The 19,668-nt window shown below is 41.5% G+C and overlaps 1 protein-coding gene across 3 annotated transcripts in view; it reads left to right on the top strand.

Annotated features, from left to right (window-relative positions):
- Window positions 1-19,668, top strand: part of DDX6 (DEAD-box helicase 6) — a 43,967-nt gene that overhangs the window by 2,257 nt on the left and 22,042 nt on the right. For all 3 annotated transcript variants that reach the window (XM_008021118.3, XM_038005106.2, XM_008021119.3), the window contains exons 2-5: window positions 2,471-2,937; window positions 8,111-8,174; window positions 9,545-9,649; window positions 19,083-19,212. In XM_008021118.3, the coding sequence (XP_008019309.1) occupies window positions 2,738-2,937; window positions 8,111-8,174; window positions 9,545-9,649; window positions 19,083-19,212 (499 nt within the window). In that variant the 5' untranslated portion in view covers window positions 2,471-2,737. The remainder of the gene's footprint in view (window positions 1-2,470; window positions 2,938-8,110; window positions 8,175-9,544; window positions 9,650-19,082; window positions 19,213-19,668) is intronic.

Genomic DNA, 19,668 nt, shown 5'->3' with positions numbered 1-19,668 from the left:
TCGCCTGTAATCCTAGCACTTTGGAAGGCTAAAGCGGGCAGATATTTGAGGTCAGGAGTCTTGAGACCAGCCTGGCCAACTTGATAACACCCCGTCTCTACTGAAAAATACAAAAATTAGCCGGACTGTAATCCCACCCAGCTAATCCCACCCAGCTACTCGGGAGGCTAAGGCATGAGGATCGCTTGAACCCACGAGGTGGAGATTGCAGTCAGCTGAGATCAGGCCACTGCACTCCACCCTGGGCAACATGTCTCAAAAGTAGTAATAATAAATAAAAGTGGCTGGGCGGGATGGCTCACGCGTGTAATCCCAGCACTTTGGGAGACCGAGGTGGGCGGATCACCTGAGGTCAATTGTTCAAGACCAGCCTGGCTAACATGTCCAAACCACGTCTTTACTAAAAATACAAAAATTAGCTGGGCATGGTAGCGCATGCCTGTAATCCCCAGCTACTCAGGAGGCTGAGGCAGGAGAATCACTTGAACCCGGGAGGTGGAGGTCGCAGTGCGCTGAGAGCGTGCCATTGCACTCCAGCCCGGGCGACAGTGCAAGACTCTTTGTCTCAAAAAATAAAATGAAAAATAAAAGTAAGAATTTCCATTTACGGATAATTTTAAAATGAGGTTGACTAGTTTTGTGTCTTTTTTTTTTTAAGCGGAGTTTTGCTCTTGTTACCTAGGCTGGAGTACAGTGGTGTGATCTCGGCACATTGTTGCCTCCGCCTCCTGGGTTCAGGTGATTCTTCTGCCTCAGCCTCCTGAGGAGCTGGGGATTACAGGCATGCGCTACCATGCCTGTAATTTCAGAGGACCACCACCACGCCCAGATAATTTTTGTATTTTAGTGGAAATGGAGTTTCACCATATTGATCAGGCTGGTCTTGAACTCCTGACCTCAGGTAATCCACCAGCGTCGGCCTCCCAAAGTGTTCGGATTACAAGTATGAGCTACCGTGCCCGTCCTGCCAGTATTTTGTTTTTTTGTTTTTTGGGCTTTTTTAAAATATTAATTAGATTTACTACTCTGGGTTTCTTGGAAAGTTTTCTTAAAATTACTAGTGTGTTTAGTCTTCCACAGTTTTTTTTTTTTAAAAACAGGAATTTTCCTGTTTTTTTTAAAAATTCTATTTAAAATTAGAATAGTTATTAGCAGAGTTTGTTATAAATGAATAAAATTATTAGAGTTATCTTGTTTTGTCAGTTTCAAAATAAAGAATCATTTATACAAAATTTGTGTATCATCTGTCCTTAGGATCATTACTTGCTGAATATATTATGGCAGAAATACACTATTCTCTTGATTGCTTCGTGTTATTGTTTTAAAGGACAAAAAGGAAAAAAGAAAATACATTTTTCTTCATAAAGTTTTTTTGTTGTTTTTTGAGACAAAGTCTCACTCTGTTGCCCGGCTCACTGCAGCCTCCGTCTCCTAGGTTCCAGTGATTCTCGGGCCTTAGCCTCCCGAGTAGCTGAGACTCCATTACAGGTGTGCGCCACCACGCCTGGCTAAATTTTGTGTGGTTTTTTTTGTTGTTGTTTTTGAGACGGAATCTGGCTCTATTGCCCAGGCTGGAGTGCAGTGGTGCAATCTTGGCTCACTACAACCTCCGCCTCTTGGGTTCAAGCAGTTCTTTGTAGCTGGAATTACAGGCGCCTGCCTCCACGCCTGGCTAATTTTCGTATTTTTGATAGAGACTGGGTTTCACCATCTTGGCCAGGCTGATCCTGAACTCCTGACCTCGTAATCCACCCACCTCGGCCTCCCAAAGCGCTGGGATTACAGGCGTGAGCCACCGCTCCTGGCCTAAATTTTGTATTTTTAGTAGAGATGAGGTTTGACTATGTTGTCCATGCTGGTCTCTAACTCCTGACTTCAAGTGTTCACCTGCATTGGCCTCCCAAAGTGCTGGGATTACAGATGTGAGCCACGAACACCCAGCCCATGAAGTTTAATAGTTGAAATTCATAAGGGCACAAAAGTGTTTTTTTTTTTCCTGGAAGTGTGAAGTTCAAGTCAAAAGCTCACTTAAGTCTATAAAGACTCTCGATTGCTATCAGAAGTAGAAGAAAATTAATGAATTGTCTTAAGTCGTGTGATACTTCAGTGAGTTGTAATGCAATGAATCACTGACTTTTAGAGATGTCAGAGACTTTTAGAGAATTCATGGGGAGGAAACTGAACAGATTATAATTTGACAAGTAGTGGTAATTTACTAGTCTCTTTCTACATAATCTTCTCTGGATTGCTTTGAATTAACAATTTTAAATGTTTGAGATTGGCCTCATTGTGTTTTTGAGATAGTTCAAAGTTGTGTCTTTCCTAGCTTGGCTAGTGATTTGGTCTAAGTGTAGCTGTATTATTAATTCTTAAATATAAAAGAGGAGAGTTCTTTCAAAGGAGTTCTTTTAAAAAGGAAACAAAGTTTTTCTGTTGTGTTTGCTAATTTAATTTTGTTTGTTTGTTTCAGATTGACGTGAGTGAATTCAGACATAACTCAAGCTTGTCAGAGGGCTTTTTAAAAATAAAAAGTTGATTCCGTGCAAGGGAGCAAGTTACTGCTGCTTACCGTTCAGAGACTTACAGGTGCTTGCCTGCATTGCAATAAAGGACTCATTTATTGAGCAAGACTTATTTATCTCTTCATTTTGGAGAGCCTAATAAACTGTTATTACAGTTTCTCTACTGACTTTCAAAAGTTTTGAAGTTTGAAAGACACCTTTGCAACTAAAACAGCATGAGCACGGCCAGAACAGAGAACCCTGTTATAATGGGTCTGTCCAGTCAAAATGGTCAGCTGAGAGGCCCTGTGAAACCCACTGGTGGCCCTGGAGGAGGGGGCACACAAACACAGCAACAGATGAACCAGCTGAAAAACACCAACACAATCAATAATGGCACTCAGCAGCAAGCACAGAGTATGACCACCACTATTAAGTAAGTGTTAGAGTAAATAATAAACACTTTTGGGGAACCAAGATTTTTGTTACTTTGGTGTTGACTATTAATACTTATGCCATAATTTAACCATTTTGATTCCAAATAGAGAACAGATGACTTTGTTTTATGGCCAGTAGGTATTTGCAATAGAGTGACATTATTTCTGCCATAATTTATTCAGCATGTAGTGATCCTAAGGACAGATGATATACACAAATTTTGTATAAATGGTTTTTGGAAACATTTTTGGCTTTCATAATTAGTGTAAAAGTTATTAGCTTAGTTTGTTATAAATGAATAAAATTATTAGTCATCTTGTTTTTGTCAGTATAGTTTATTTAGTGTTGTTATGACTGCACCTTACCCTAAACAGCACATAAAGCCAACTTGAAGTATTAAATTTAAAGACTCAGTCTGAGTCTTTAGAGTATTTAAAGACTTGCCCAGCCTTCTGAACTCCAAGCATTGTTCACTCAGAAAATTTCCTCATAACTTTTTTTAGCTTATGGAACTTAGCTGTTTTACTTTTAAAAAAAATAAAAGTTGGCTATTGAGGTGATTCAGGGCTGTAATCCCTGTACTTTGGGGAGGCCAATGTGGGAGGATCACTTGAGTCCAGGATTTTGAGACCAACCTAGGCAACATAACGAGACTCTGTCTCTACCAGAAAAAAAATATTTTTTTTGTTTTTCCTTTTACATATAAAACGGGAACTAAGAATTTTGGACTCACAGAACAAAGTTCTGAACAGTCTCAGAAACCTTTTGTTAACCTTAAAATTGAAGAGCCTCCTCTTACTAGAGGGTATTTTTTTCTTTTAAAGCTGAAAGTATGTAGGCTACTTGTTACTTTTAAGTGTATGTTTTAATTAGAGTATTTGAATGGTAACCATCACTGTAAAAGATTCAGCTATAGGAAATTAACATTCAAGATTCTTGGCTCCAATTGATGTTTGGCTTTTGTTAAGAACTTGCCATACAGGGCCGGGCACGGTGGCAAGTGCCTGTAATCCCAGCACATTGGGAGGCCGAGGCAGGCAGATCACCTGAGGTTGGGAGTTCAAGATCAGCCTGACAAACATGGAGAAACCGTGTTTCTACTAAAAATACAAAATTAGCTGGGCGTGGTGGCGCATGCCTATAACGCTACTCGGGAGACTGAGGCAGGAGAATCACTTGAACCTGGGAGGCGGAGGTTGCATTGAGCTGAGATTGCACTGTTGCACTCCAGCCTGGGCAACAAGAGTGAAACTCTATCTCACAAAAAAGAAAAAAGAAAAAAAAAAGGCCAAGTGCAGTAGCTCACGCCTGTAATCCCAGCACTTCGGGAGGCTGAGGCGGGCAGATCTTGAGGTCAAGAGTTCGAGGCCAGCCTGACCAACATGGTGAAACCCTGTCTTTACTAAAAATACAAAAATTAGCTGGGTGTAGTGGCATGCACCTGTAATCCCAGCTACTCAGGAGGCTGAGGCAGGAGAATCAGTTGAACCCAGGAGGTGGAGGTTGCAGAGAGCCAAGATTGTGCCACTGCACTCCAGCCTGGGTGACAGACTCCGTCTCCAAAAAAACAAAACTTGCCATGTGAAATAATTTAACCCTGGGAATCTTTATAAGATGTTGACACTGGGTTACTGAACTGAGGTATGTGTTTTATTACAACCTAAATCTTTTCACTTCCTACAGAAGAATAGCTTATACAAGCTACCACACTGTTGTATAGTTACTGTATGTGTTTCACTAGGACCTCTAATAACTAATTTTCAACAGAATTGGTTAGGTCACTGGTAGAATTGGTATTAGTGTATATTCCATTATTTTTAAGGTGAATGCTTTAATTGGTATAGAAATGAATACTACTTTGGTTGTAGTTTGTCTTGACAGAATGTAAGTAGGTTAGCAAAATTTAGACTAATTTTAATTGTTTTTTAATAACTTTTTTTTTTATTTTTTTGAGACAGGGTCTCACTTTGTTGCCCAGGCTGGAGTATGGTGGCATGATCACGGCTCACTGCAGCCTCAGCTTCCCAGGCTCAAGTGACCCTTCTGCCTCAGCCCTACAAATAGTGGGGACTACTGGCTTGTGCCAGCAGCAACAGGGTTTTGTTGTATTGCCCAGGCTGGTCTGGAACCCTGAGCTCAAGTGATCTGCCCACCTTGACCTCTCACAGTACTGGGATTACAGATGTGAGCCACTGCGCCCAGCCTATTTTTAATTTTTTTTTTTTTTGAGATGGACTCTCACTATCTTGCCCAGGCTGGAATGCAGTGGTGTGATCTCGACTCACTGCAACCTCCACCTTCTGGGTTCCAGCCATTCTCCTGCCTCAGCCTCCCAAGTAGCTGGGATTACAGGTGTCCACCATCACACCTGGCTAATATTTGTATTTTTAGTAGAGATGAGATTTCACCATGTTGGCCAGGCTACCCTTGAATTGCTGACCTCAGGTGATCTGCCCACCTCAGCCTCCCAGAGTGCTGGGATTACAGGCATGAGCCACCGCACCTGGCCTATGAGAATATTTTCTATTTTAAAAATTCTGGGGCTGGGTATGATGGCTCATGCTGTTCATCCCAGCACTTTGGGAGGCTGAGGTGGGAAGATCACTTGAGGCCAGGACGTTGAGACTAACCTGGGCAGCATAGCAAGACCCTGTCTCTACAAATAATAAAGGCTGTGGTGAGCTATGATGGCACCACTGCACTGAAGCCTGGGTGACAGGGCAAGACCCCATCTCAAAAAAATAGTAAATTCTGATTTTGGGACAACAGTGGGTTTTCTTTTCTGGTTTTCCTACGATTAATGGTTTCTTTTCAATTCTGTAAGTTCTTCAGATCTCATTTTCTGTGCTATCTCTTCCATGAAGTCCTCTAGATCCCGTCAAGTGTCTCAGAACGCTTCTAATACTTACCTCTGTCACTTACTTTGTCACTTTAAATAGTTTTTTCATCTCATAAGATTATAAATTTCTGGTCGGGCGCAGTGGCTCAAGCCTGTAATCCCAGCACTTTGGGAGGCCGAGACGGGTGGTCAGGAGATCAAGACCATCCTGGCTAACGCAGTGAAACCCCGTCTCTACTAAAAAATACAAAAAACTAGCTGGGTGAGGTGGCGGGCGCCTGTAGTCCCAGCTACTCAGGAGGCAGAAGCAGGAGAATGGCGTAAACCCGGGAGGCGGAGCTTGCAGTGAACTGAGATTGGGCCACTGCACTCCAGCCTGGGCGACAGAGCGAGACTCCGTCTCAAAAAACAAAACAAAACAAAAAAAGATTATAAATTTCTTGTGTTCAAGCTTTGGATTGTATCTTATGCATTATTATTCACTATTTTGTTGAATTCAACAGTATGTCATACTGACATTTTTTAATCAGAAACTTTGATGATACAGACTTAGATGAAAGGCTTTAGTAGGCTGGGCGCGGTGGCTCACGCCTCTAATCCCAGCACTTCGGGAGGCCGAGGCAGGCGGATCACAAGGTCAGGAGTTCGAGACCAGCCTGACCAACGTGGTGAAACCCTGTCTCTACTAAAAATACAAAAACTAGCAGGGTGTGGTGGCAGGCTCCTGTAATCCCACCTACTCTGGAGGCTGAGGCTGGAAAATTGCTTAAACCCCAGGAGGTGGAGGTTGCAGTGAGTTGAGATCATGCCACTGCACTCTAGCCTGGGTGACAGAGCAAGACTCCATCTCAGGAAAAAAAAAAAAAAAGGCTTTAGTATAGTAGTCTTGGAATTGGTAGCAAAAGGTACCAGTGTTAGAGTATTTGCATTATGTAAGACCTAGTTTTAAGTAAAGTAAGTGGTCTTTTTTTCTGTCAGTTGAGCATTTGAAATGTTTTGGGGACTCTGGTTATGTAAGAACAGCTACAGTGAAAACTTTTTCAAAGATGTCACAGTTAAATGCTTTGTCTGCAGATGTTCCCTGATCTTTTTAATTATTAGATGCTTTGAGTATTTATTGCTTGAGGTTTTTACTTGGCCCAAAAGAAAGTTTATTTATATTCTCCTTGTTTTTATTCTTTTTCATGGTTTCTGGCATTTCCAATAAAAAAAAAAGTTTAAGAGATGCTCATTGGCTAATATTGTGCTATTATTTTGCCAGGCACTGTGCTGAGTGCATTACATCAATTATTTGATGTAACTGTTAACCTGTTTTGTTTTGTTTATTGGTACGGAGTCTTGCTGTGTCGCGGGGTGCAGTGGCGTGATATTGGCTTCCCGGTTCAAGCGATTCTCCTGCCTCAGCCTCCTGAGTAGCTGGGATTACAGGCGCATGCCACCATGCCTAGCTAATTTTTGTATTTTTAGTAGAAACGGGGTTTCACCATATTGGCCAGGCTACTCTTGAACTCCTGACTTCAGGTGATCCACTTGCCTCGGCCTCCCAAAGTGTTAGGATTACAGGCGTGAGCCACGGCACCCGGCTTACTTATTTTTGAGACAGTCTCCTTCTGTCACTCAGGCTAGAGTGCAGTGTCGTGAGCTTGGCTCGCTGCAGTGTCTGCCTCCCAGGTTCAAGTGATTCCCCTGCCTCAGCCTCCCGAGTAGCTGGGGCTACAGATGTGCCCACCATGCCTGGCTAATTTTTGTATTTTTAGTGTAGATGGGGTTTCACCATATTGGCCAGGCTAGTCTCGAACTCCTGACCTCAAGTGATCTGCCTGCCTCGGCTTCCCAAGTGCTGGGATTACCGGTATGAGCCACCATGCCTGGCCTGTTAACCTGTTTTAAAAATGAGAATAACCGGCCATGGTGGTTCACACCTGTAATCGTAGCACTTTAGGAGACCGAAGCAGGCGGATTGCTTGAACCCAGGAGTTCTATAAGATATATAAAATCTTACAACTTTTAAATGTTGAAAACTAATGTAAACCAATTTAAATTCAAACACACGCTGTGTAGGTCAAACAAAACACCTTTTGACAACAGTTACACGGTATACAATATTGCTTAAGACGATGGATGCCTTAATCCCTTCTGTTCTTGATTTTTTTTATCCTCCTGAGATTGTTTCTGTGTAAGAACACTTTTTCTAAAGTTGTTTAATTATCTTGTTAGATATATTAAATGGAACATATTAAACTTACCATGCTTTTAAAGACAATTATAATTGAGATGAATCATCTTGGATGCTATAAATTTTGATACTTCAAATTTACTGTATTCTCTCTAGACCTGGTGATGACTGGAAAAAGACTTTAAAACTCCCTCCAAAGGATCTTAGAATCAAAACTTCGGTAAGTTGGTTGTAAAATGCAAGTAGAATAATGGTGGGGAACTAGAAGTGAAGTACAGCTGTCCCTCGGTATCTGGAGGGAATTGGTTTCAGGACCATAACACCGCTGCCACCCTCCTCCTCCAACCCAGTAAGATAGATATTCAGGCTGTGTATTCCCATTTTATGGATGAGAAAACAAAAGTTCGGAGTAGTTAGTTACCTTAGTGTATTGTTTTCAACCAGGGAGAATTTTTGTCCCCCAGGGGGCATTTAGCAATTTGTAGAAACATTTTTGCTTATCAATGGGGGGATGCTAAAGGACAGCCCTTTAAAACAAAGAATTTTGTGGCCCAAAATGTCAGTAGTGCTGAGCTTGAGAAATTTGACTTAGCCAAAGATATCTGTAATCTGTAGCTCATGAGTGGTAGAGGTGGGATTTGACTTCATATCTTGTGATTTGCAATTCATGGCATGATATTTGTGTAAAAAAATAACACTATTCCACCAGTCCTTAGAAGACTGACGAGGGACCCGGCGCAGTGGCTCTTGCCTGTATTCCCAGCACTTTGGGAGGGCGAGGCAGGCGGATCACCTGATTTCAGGAGTTCGAGACTAGCCTGGTCAACATGTTGAAACCCTGTCGCTACTAAAAATACAAAAATTAGTCGAGTGTGGTGGCGGGCGCCTGTAGTCCGGCTACTCAGGAGGCTGAGACAGGAGAATCACTTGAAACTGGGAGGCGGAGGTTGCAGTGAGCCAAGATCGCGTCACTGCACTCCATCCTGAGTGACAGAGCGAGACTCCATCTCTCAAAAAAAAAAAAAAGGCTATGACCAAGTGCCCTTTCCCCAAAACATAGTTTTTTAAATAGCTTGTGTGTCAAAGCAGTACAAGTGGTTTTTCTTCAGGAAAAGTTGAAATACAGATTAAAACAAGTAATCTGCATGTATTTATATTTAAGATTGGGCAGGTAAAGTACTGAAGTCAGATAAGTTTTCTTTCCTTGTTTTTTTTTGTTTTTTTTTAATTGAGATGGAGTCTGGCTTTGTCCCCCCAGGCTCTGCAGTGGGTGCGATCGGGGCTCAATGCAACCTGTCTCCTGGGTTCAAGCGATTCTCCTGCCTCAGCCTCCCGAGTAGCTGGGACTACAGGCGTGCGCCACCACCCTGGCTAATTTTTTGTATTTTTCATAGAGATGGAGTTTCACCATGTTGGCCAGGCTGGTCTTGAACTTCTGACCTCAGGTGATCTGCCCGCCTTGGCCTCCCAAAGTGCTGGGATTATAGGCATGAGCCACCACGTCCGACCCAGATAAATTTTCCAAAGGACACCAAATTTACCGAACAGTGTTATTTATTCTTTTATTGTTCCTTTTGTTTGTTTGACTAGGATGTGACCTCCACAAAAGGAAATGAGTTTGAAGATTACTGTTTGAAACGGGAGTTACTGATGGGAATTTTTGAAATGGGCTGGGAAAAGCCATCTCCTATTCAGGTAGGTTAACCGTTTTTATAACATATATAAGGTTATGTGTCAGCCATTAAACAGTTTTCTTTTTGCTCTGCGGAAGTGGTATAGTGAACTAACATTTTTCTCTCGTGTACACAGTTTTTCTGAAATATTTAAGGGTAAAGTAGAAAATCATGGTCTTTACAACTCTAAATATTTCAGTGTATATTTCTTAAGAGTAGGATATTCTCTTATGTAACCACAATACAGTTACCTTCAATTAACATTGACAAAATACTTTTGTCTCATCTGTCATTCTAATTATTAATGGACCCAAACATGTCCTTTATAGCTGTCTTTTTCTTCTATACAGGATCCAGTCTAGGGTCAGGTATTACTTGTAGTTATGTCTTTTTTAGTCATTAGCGTTTCCCTAGTGTTTTTTCTTCTTTTTATGACATCGACATATTAAAAATACAGCCTACAACCCCTTTCCCCCACCCCTCTTTTTTTTTTTTTTTTTTTTTTTTTTTTTTTGAGACAGGGTCTTGCCCTGTTACCCAGGCTGGAGTTCAGTGGCCTAATCTCGGCTTACTGCAGCCTTGACCTCCTGGGCTCAAGTGATCCTCCTGCATTCAGCCGCCTGAGTAGCTGGGACTACAGGCATGTGCCACAACACCCAGCTAATTTTTGTACTTTTTTGTAGGGATGGGGTTTTGCCGTGTTATCCAGGCTGGGTTCGCCATAGTGCTAGGATTACAGACATTAGCCACCATGCCTGGCCTCCTTTTTTTATTAATGGAACATTTCCCATTTTGGGATTTTCTGATATTCCAAAGTAATTAGATTCAAGTTAGGCTTTCTCAGCCTGAATAATGCAGAAATCACATTATGGCCTTCTCAGGGTATCATGTTTGAAGGTGTACATAGTGTCCATTTATTCCTCTTTGGTGATGTTAATTTTGATTATCCTGTCAAGGTGTTGTGTGATTTTTCCATTCTATAATTACTGCTCTTTCTCCTCTCCGTTGAGATGAATAAGCAGTCTGGGGTGTGTTTTGAGACCATGCAAATACAGTAATACTATGGCCACCCTCCTCCCTCAACCCAGTAAGATAGATATTCAGGCTAGGTATTATCCCCATTTTGTGGATGAGAAAACAAAAGTTCAGAGCAGTTAGTTCTCTTAGCGTATTGTTTTCAACCAGGGAGAATTTTTGTCTCCCAGGGGACATTTAGCAATTTGTAGAAACATTTTTGATTATCATTAATGGGGGGATGCTAAAGGACAGCCCCTTACAACAAAGAATTTTGTGGCCCAAAATGTCAGTTGTGCCGAGCTTGAGAAACTTAACTTAGCCAAAGATACTTGTAACTCATGAGTGGTAGAGGTGGGATTTGACTTTGTATCTTCAATTCATGGCATGATACTTGTTTAAAAAAATCACAAAATTTCCCCTCTAGTTTTAGCACCTATTGGTGATTCTTGCTTGAGCTCATCTCTGCTCTCATGGGTTATGATGACTTTCCAATTCTAGCACTCCCTCTGTATTTGCCCCTATAAAGAAGAAACTTCCCTTCTCCTCATCCATATTTATCTGTTATCAGTATGGACTTATACTCACCCTTTTTGTTTTTTTCCCCCCCCTAAAAATATCCTAGATCTGGCCAGTGTAAGCTCTTTCAGGTTGATTCCTATGTTTTTATGATGTGTCCCCTTCATTTTTCTTGAGTACTTTCTTGCTTTTATTTATTTTTTTTGAGACGGAGTCTAGCTCTGTCACAGAGGCTAGAGTGCAGTGGCATGATCTCGGCTCACTACAGCCTCCCCATCCTGGGTTCAAGCAGTTGTGTCTCAGCTTCCCCAGTAGCTGAAATTACAGATGTGTGCTACCACACCTAGCTAATTTTTGTATTTTTAGTAGAGACAGGGTTTCACCATGTAGGCCAGGCTGGTCTCGAACTCCTGATCTCAAGTGATCGCCAACCTTGGCTTCCTAAAGTGCTGGGATTATAGATGTGAGCCACTGCACCCAGCCCCTTTCTTGTTTTTTGACATAACATGATGGCAGGCATATCTTATATCTACCTTGGCCCAGCATTGACATCCAAGGATCCTTGATTCTTTTTTTTTTTTTTTGAGACAGAGTCTCAGTCTGTTGCCCAGGCTGGAGTGCAGTGGTGTGATCTCGGCTCACTGCAAGCTCCACCCCCCAGGTTCACACCATTAGCGTCCCGTGTAGCTGGGACTACAGGCGCCTGACTCCGCGCCCAGCTAGTTTTTTTTTTTTTTTTTGGTAGTTTAGTAGAGACGGGGTTTCACCATGTTGGCCAGGATGGTCTCCATCTCCTGACCTTGTGATCCGCCTGCCTCAGCCTCCCAAAGTGTTGGGATTACAGGTGTGAGCCACCGCGCCTGGCCCACTGAAGTCTTAGGAGAGTTCTGCTACAGTAGGAACTGCATCATTCAGCTTTTATTTCTAGTACTTAGCATAGTGCCTGTGCTTATTTAGCATGCTTTGATGAAACTTAGGTAACTCATGTCTGCAGGTGAACATGGTGTAGGGAACTGCCCAGGTTGAATCCCAGCTCTGCTCCTTCATAAATTGGTTATTTGGGAGCTGTAAGTCTTGGACTCCTGACCTATATAATTGAGGTGATAGTATAATATCATAGGGTTGTAGTAAAGATTAAATGAGATAGTTCATGTGCTTAGTATAATGCCTAGTACATGATAAATGCCCAAAAAATGTTATGGGTTATTTTATATAATAGTTTCAAAAAAGGAAATTAGTTAATTTAGGAGACGTAATTGTTTTAAATTTATGTTAAAGAGACGGAGTCTTACTGAGTTGCCTGGGCTGGAGTGCAGTGTCACAATCCTAGCTCACTGCAGCCTCAAACTCCTGGGCTCGCATGATACTCCTGCTCCAGCCTCCTGAGTAAGGATGATAGTGGAGTACCACCACACCTAGCTTCCTTTCTTTTCTTCTTTTTCTTTCTTTTTTCTTTTTTTTTTTTTTGGTAAAGTCAAGGTTTTGCCATGTTGACCAGGCTGGTCTTGACCTCCTGGACTCAAGCAGTCCTCCTGCCTTGGCTTCCCAACATGCTAGAATTATAGGTGTGAGCCACTGCACTTAGCCCAGTCCTCATTCTTAATGGGTATTTGTTAACTCCTATTTCTTACCTTGTATTAAAATTTAAAATTAACTTTGTTACTAGTATTCTCAGTGTTGGCATAGCATATAGGCAATTAACTCTTCAGCCACTTAACCAGTCTGACATCTAGCTTTTTCTGTAAAGTAGAAATAAGTACTCTCGCACGGGATTTTTATTGTGAAGATCAAATGTAGGGTATAACCAAAGTATTTTGAAATAGCAAGGTATTGTTATGAGTATATTGTTTTAGATACTCAAGGCCACCAATTGTATTGCCTTTTTCTTTCCTATTGTTTTGTCCTGGGGATCCGTGGAAAGCACAAGATTATCTGTTCCTTAGAGTCATTTGGAGTAACAAGTCACAAATATTAGGATTTTAGAACCAAAACAAAATCTACAGATCCCCTAGTAAAAAAAATTTTTTTATTTTTATTTTCGTAGGTTTTTGGGGAACAGGTGGTGTTTGGTTACATGAGTAAATTCTTCTTTTGTTTTTGTTTTTGAGATAGAGTTTCGCTCTGTCGCCCAGGCTGGAGTGCAATGGTGTGCTTTTGGCTCACTGCAATCTCTGCCTCCCAGGTTCAAGCGATTCTCATGCCTCAGCCTCCCAAGTTACTGGGATTACAGGTGCGCACCAGCATATCAGGCTAATTTTTGTATTTCTAGTGGAGACGGGGTTTCACCATGTTGTCCAGGTTGGTCTTGAACTCCTGACCTCAGGTGATCCACTCTCGGCCTCCCAAAGTACTGGAATTACAGGCATGAGCCACCACGCCTGACCAAGTACATTCTTTAGTTGCGATTTCTGAGATTTGGGTGCACCCGTCACCCCCCTGGTAAAATATAACCTCATGGCAGGCTGTCTTCTAGTATTCTTTCCATTATCTACCTTCTCTCTTTTTTTTTTTTTTTTGTCATCCCTCCCCCATGCCTAAAAGCGTGTCTTCTATCATGCTTGGTTTTACAGTTTCATCCAGGCATTTTTTCCCCCTAAATATTAAAGCTGCCTTGATTAGTTGGGTGAGTCTTCTGCATTTGAATATTTGTTTGAGATGGAATTCAGTTGCAGTTTGGCTGTGAGATTATTGGAGAATTGACTGGGTGCAGTGGCTCACACCTGTAATCCCAGCACTTTGGGAAGCCAAAGTGGGTGGATTGCTTGAGCCCAGGGGTTCAAAACCAGCCTGAGTAACATGGCAAAACCCTGACTGTACAGAAATTAGCTGGGCATGGTGGACATGTAGCCTTAGCTGTTCAGGAGGTTGAGGCTGCAGGTGAACCAGGATTGTGCCACTGCACTCCATCCTGGGCAACAGAGCAAGACCTTGTCTCACAAAAAAAAAAAAAGTTGGAGAATGAGGCACTTAAAATTATATGCTCTCAAAAGAGCTTTTACATTGATAGCCTGGAACCAGATATACTACAGATTGCTCCCACACATATTTCTTTGATAGAGCCATCTGTGACCAGTTCTAGGTATGGATGCTGTGGCCAGTAGAATAACTGCCATTCTAAAGGTGTAGCTTTATAGGAACATAGACTTCTTTGGAAGGCCTAAGAATATACTGTATTTGTCTGTTTAGCATTATTTGAAAGTTTATATTAACTTTGAGATTATGATTGAGAAAGATGGCCTCTCTTGTTGCTTCCAAATCCTGGGCACACCTCTTGAACACTTTTTCGAAAATCTAAGAAGGTGAAGAAATGAGTAGTTCATTATTGAGGGAAACATGGAAGCTCCTTACTGTTGGCAACAAAATTTTGTGCCAGATCAACTAAGGTCTAATAAGGATTAATAGTTTACTATTTATAGTTAGGAATTATAGCATTCTGAATCCTGTAATAAGTCATTCCTCCTGCTCACAATGTGTTTATTTTGATTAAAAAATTATTTCCTAAAAACTCAGTTTTTTTGGTTTGTTTTTTGTGGTGCTTTTTGTGTGTGCATTCTGTTTTGTTTTGTTTTTGGGTGGGGTCGGGGAGACAGAGTCTCTCTTTGTCACACTGACTGGTCTTGAACTCCTGACCTCAAGCAGTTCTGCCTCAGCCTTCCAGAGTGTTGAGATTACAGGCGTGAGCCACCATCTGCAGCATAAATTAGAGATATTATTAGAAATTACTATCTCCCCTTTTTTTTCCTGGTAAGCAGCGAACATCTGTAACAATCACTGCTACCTCCTCTGCAGTACCCCTAGGGTTTTTTTTCCTCTTGGAAATTAAGGTTTGGAAAATAAGAGGAAGCAGTCAGTGTAAATGCAGCTAGTTGGGCAATGTTGAGCTTTTGTTGGTACCACACTTTTGTAAAATGCCTCTCAATACTAGGAAATTGGAAAGTATACCGTTAATTATAGGCATCAGAAACCAACTTGATCTAACTTAAGCAAAAGGAAATTTATTGGAAAAATATCAGGAATTCACAAGATTGAGAAAGCTAGAGAAACGTACTTGGAAATGACTGAGAACTGAGATAGCTCCGAAGGACTTAGGAAGCTGTAATGGATGCACTGTAACATTTAGATTCTTAGGAGGCAACATTCCGCTGGCCTAGTGTGGGCTATGTGTCTACCACTTGGCTTAGAAAATTGGTGAGGCTTAGTTTGTTGGGACGGGGAGAGAGCAGGGCGTATGTAATTCCTTAGAAGGAAATTGGAGTATTACTTAGCAAAGGGATACTAGAGAACCAATATACAACAAATACTCTTCAGTCGGTATCTAAATGGTACAGTGAATGTGAACTTGGAGACCTAAGGTGGTAGATGTCAGCCCTAAGCTTGTGGGGTTGGTTTTTTTGGGGTAATACCTCTATTGAGATATAAACAACAAATCACACATCAAAAGTATAAAATTTAATGCTTTTTAGTGCATTTAGAGTTGTGCAACCATTACCACAATAAATTTTAGAACATTTTGATCAGTCCCACAAAAGAAACCCTTTTAGCAGTCACACCTCATTTTCTCCCACTCCTAGTATACTTTCTGTCATTCTAGCTTTGCCTAGTCTAGACATGTGATATAAATGGAATCCTATAGTATGTGATTTTTTTTGTGACTGGCTTCTTTGACTTAGCATAATGTTTTCGGAGTTCATCTGTGTTGTAGCATGTATCAATATTCCATTCCTTTTTGCTGAATAATATTGTATGGCTTGACTACTGATTTATCCACTCATCAGTTGGTAGATATTTGGGGTGGTTTTCCAAGGACTGAGGAGTTAATGTGCTATTTTATGAAAATCTGAGAAGTAGGAAGGGGATTTAATGATCTCAACTGCTATCCATTTGAAAAACCTAACTTGTGATTTTTAAATAAAATAGCAGGCTGCCTTCCCCGTTCCCTTCTTAAAATAGCAACTGCCCCTGCTTTTAACCTTATGAAGTTTTATTTATGAATAAAGTTTGTACTGTTGTTAAATACATAGAAGGAACTATTAAGGATAATGCTGCTGTGAAAATTCAGGTGCAGGTTTTTGTGTGGAGATATTTTTATTTCTCTTCACTGTATACCTAGAATTGCTAGTTCATATGGTAACTCTGTTTAACCTTTTGAGGAACCGCAAGACTGGTTTCCAGCATGACTATACATTCCCACTAGCAGTGTATGAGAGTTCCATTTTCTCCACCTTCTTGCCTACATGTTATGTGCAGATCTACATTCAAGTACTGGCTAAAGCATTTCTTGCTTTGTGATCTTGGGCAGACTAATCCTGTGAAGACAACAATATTCTCTTTCTCTCTCTCTCTCTCTCTCTCTCTCTCTCTCTCTCTCTGTGTGTGTGTGTGTATGTGTGTGATGGAGTCTTGCTCCGTGTGTGTGTGTGTGTGTGTGTGTGTGTGTGTGTGTGTGTGTGAGAGATGGAGTCTTGCTCCATTGCCCAGGCTGGAGTGCAGTGGCGCGATCTTGGCTCACTGCAAGCTCCTCCTCCCGGGCTCAAGCGATTCTCCTGCCTCAGGCTCCCAAGTAGCTGGGACTCCAGGTGCGCACCATGACAATTTTTGTATTTTTAGCAGAGACGAGGTTTCACCATGTTGACCAGGCTGGTCTCAAACTCCTCAGGTGATCCACCTACCTCAGCCTCCCAAAGTGCTGGGATTACAGGCATGAGCCGTCTCGCCCGGCCAACAACATTTTCACAGTTGTTCTGGCAGCTGTGTTGTTCTGACCATATAGAACCCATTTATATCCTGTGATTGGAGCTCTAGGTAGAAGAGTGTTGTGGGAGTTGGAAGTCGTCCTGCTTATTATTTAGTCATTTCTAGCAATAGCGGCTTTAAAGGGCTAAAGCTGTTTTTTGTTTGTTTGGTTTTTTTTTTGGTCATTAACCCAGGCATAGAAGGGAGAAATGTCAGTGACTGTGAATTTGATTCCTAGTGTCTTAGTTTTAGAAATTAAAAATTCAGGCCAGACACGGTGGCTCATGTGTGTAATCTCAACACTTTGGGAGGCCAAGGTCGGTGGATCATCTGAGGTCAGGAGTTCAAGACCAGCCTGACCAACATGGTGAAATACCCTGTCTCTACTAAAAATACAAGAATTAGCTGGGCGTGGTGGTGCATGCTTTTAGTCTAAGCTGCTCAGGAGGCTGAGGCAGGAGAGTCACTTGAACCAGGAGGCGAAGGTTACAGTGAGCCAAGATCGCGCCATTGTACTCCAGCCTGAGTGACAAGAATGAAACCCTGTCTCAAAAAATAAAGAAAAACATTTAAAATTCCACATCATGGCCAGGCGCAGTGGCTCACGCCTGTAATCCCAGCACTTTGGAAGGCCGAGGTGGGCGGATGACGAGGTCAGGAGAAGACTATCCTGGCTAACATAGTGAAACCCCGTCTCTACTAAAAATACAAAAAAAATTAGCTGGGTGTGGTGGCGGGCGCCTGTAGTCCCAGCTACTCAGGAGGCTGAGGCAGGAGAATTGCGTGAACCCGGGAGGCCAAGCTTGCAGTGAGCCAAGATTGCACCACTGCACTCCAGCCTGGGTGACAGAGCGAGACTCCATCTCAAAAAAAAAAAAAAAAAATTCACATCATTTCCTTTTAACAGTTTTAACAACTAATTGAGCTTTTTCGTTGTTGTTGTTTTGTTTTTGTAGAGAGGGGATTCTTGCCATGTTGCCCAGGCTGTTCTTGAACTCCTGACCTCTTTTTATTTATGTCTATTTATTTTTCAGTAACTTTTGAGAATCCTTTGCTGTTGTCTGAGAAATTTAAGTTATTATGAACTATTGTTACCATTTGCAAAATATGTAACAAAGTAAGCCAAATATTAAAATGAGAGGTCACCTTTAGTGATGTGACCGTATTTGAGATAACTGCAATAGAATTGAACCCTCAATAGAACATTTCAGAACAGAGAAGTAGGCTGTGAGACAGACATTGGAGATTTACTTACTATATAATAATAAATGACAAGTAGGACCTGAAATTAAGCTTTCCCAGCCTATTCATGTTTTGTTGCAGGGATGAGGTGTCCAAGCTACAGTTTTTCACTGGTCAAATTGGTTTGCTAGTCAAAATATATATAGTCTTACCTTGGAATTGTTTTTGCTTTTTCCTTTAAAAATTTTTGTAGAGATGGGGTCTCACCATCTTGCCTAGGCTGGTCTCAAACTCCTGGGCTCAAGTGATCCTTTTGCTTTGGTCTCCCGTAATGGTGGGATTACAGATGTGAGCCACTGTGTCTAGCTTTTTTTTTTTTTTTTTTTTTTTTGGAGACAAGAGCTCTTTCGTGCTGGAGTACAGTGGTGCAATCATGGCTCACTTCACCCTTGACCTCCTGGCTCAGCCTCTCAAGGGTTACAGACACCTACCACCACACCCAGCTAATTTCTGTAATTTTTGTAGAGTTGGGGTTTTTTTCATGTTGCCCAATTGCCCAGGCTGGTGTTGAACTCCTGGGCTCAAGCCATCCCCCACTTCTGCCTCCCAGTGTGCTGGGATTACAGGCATGAGCTGCTGTGCCTGGCCATTTTTCCAATTTTTGTTTGAAGGAGGCTTTGCTTTTGTTTTGTCTGTATTTTCAAGTGCTATTTATGGGTCAGCCTGAGTTCCTCCACTTTCTTTGTTGTTTTCTTCAGACACATAACACAGTTTTTATAACATTGGGTTACAATTTAAAATTCTGTGAGCAGTTCTAGTAAATACTGGTTTATAATGATGTTGATGTTGACTGGTCCTGCTGATTTACTTGGATCTCTGCTATTCATGTAGAATTCAAATGTAGGATACTTAAAGCAATACCGAAAAGAGGTATCCTTCAGTGTATTTCAGAGAGGAATTTGCTTGTGTACTAAATTCACAATTTTGTATTGTCTTATCTCTTTTAGGAGGAGAGCATTCCCATTGCTTTATCTGGTAGGGATATCTTAGCTAGAGCAAAAAATGGAACAGGCAAGAGCGGTGCCTACCTCATTCCCTTACTTGAACGGCTAGACCTGAAGAAGGACAATATACAAGGTTAGTTGAACAAAAGTTTGTTTTTAAACTAAAAATGGGAGTTTCAGCCTTGGAGCTATGTGTAGAAGATACTACGCCTTTTTTTAGTCAGAATTTACATTATCTAAAATCTGTATTCTTTCTTTTCAGATTTTTTTTTAGCCTGATGATGGTCTTTTTAAAATGATTCCCAGCTTTTTACAGATTTCTAGTTTTAAGAGTGTTTTTATATGATACACAGTTTTGACAGCATTCCAGTGAGACAGGAAAAATAAGTATTAGTGCCCTATAGGTAGGAAAGCTGAGGCTGGGCACGGTGCCTCACAGCCTGTAATCCCAGCACTTTGGGAGGTCAAAGTGGGTGGGTCACCTGAGGCCAGATATTTAAGACCAGCTTGGCCAACGTTGCGAAACCTTGTCTCTACTAAAAATACAAAAATTAGCTGGATGTGGTGGCATACACCTGTAATTCCAGCT

The sequence above is a fragment of the Chlorocebus sabaeus genome, chromosome 1 (genome assembly GCF_047675955.1).
Source record: "Chlorocebus sabaeus isolate Y175 chromosome 1, mChlSab1.0.hap1, whole genome shotgun sequence".
Taxonomy (NCBI): Eukaryota; Metazoa; Chordata; class Mammalia; order Primates; family Cercopithecidae; genus Chlorocebus; species Chlorocebus sabaeus.
This window is presented reverse-complemented; position numbering and strand designations above follow the sequence as displayed.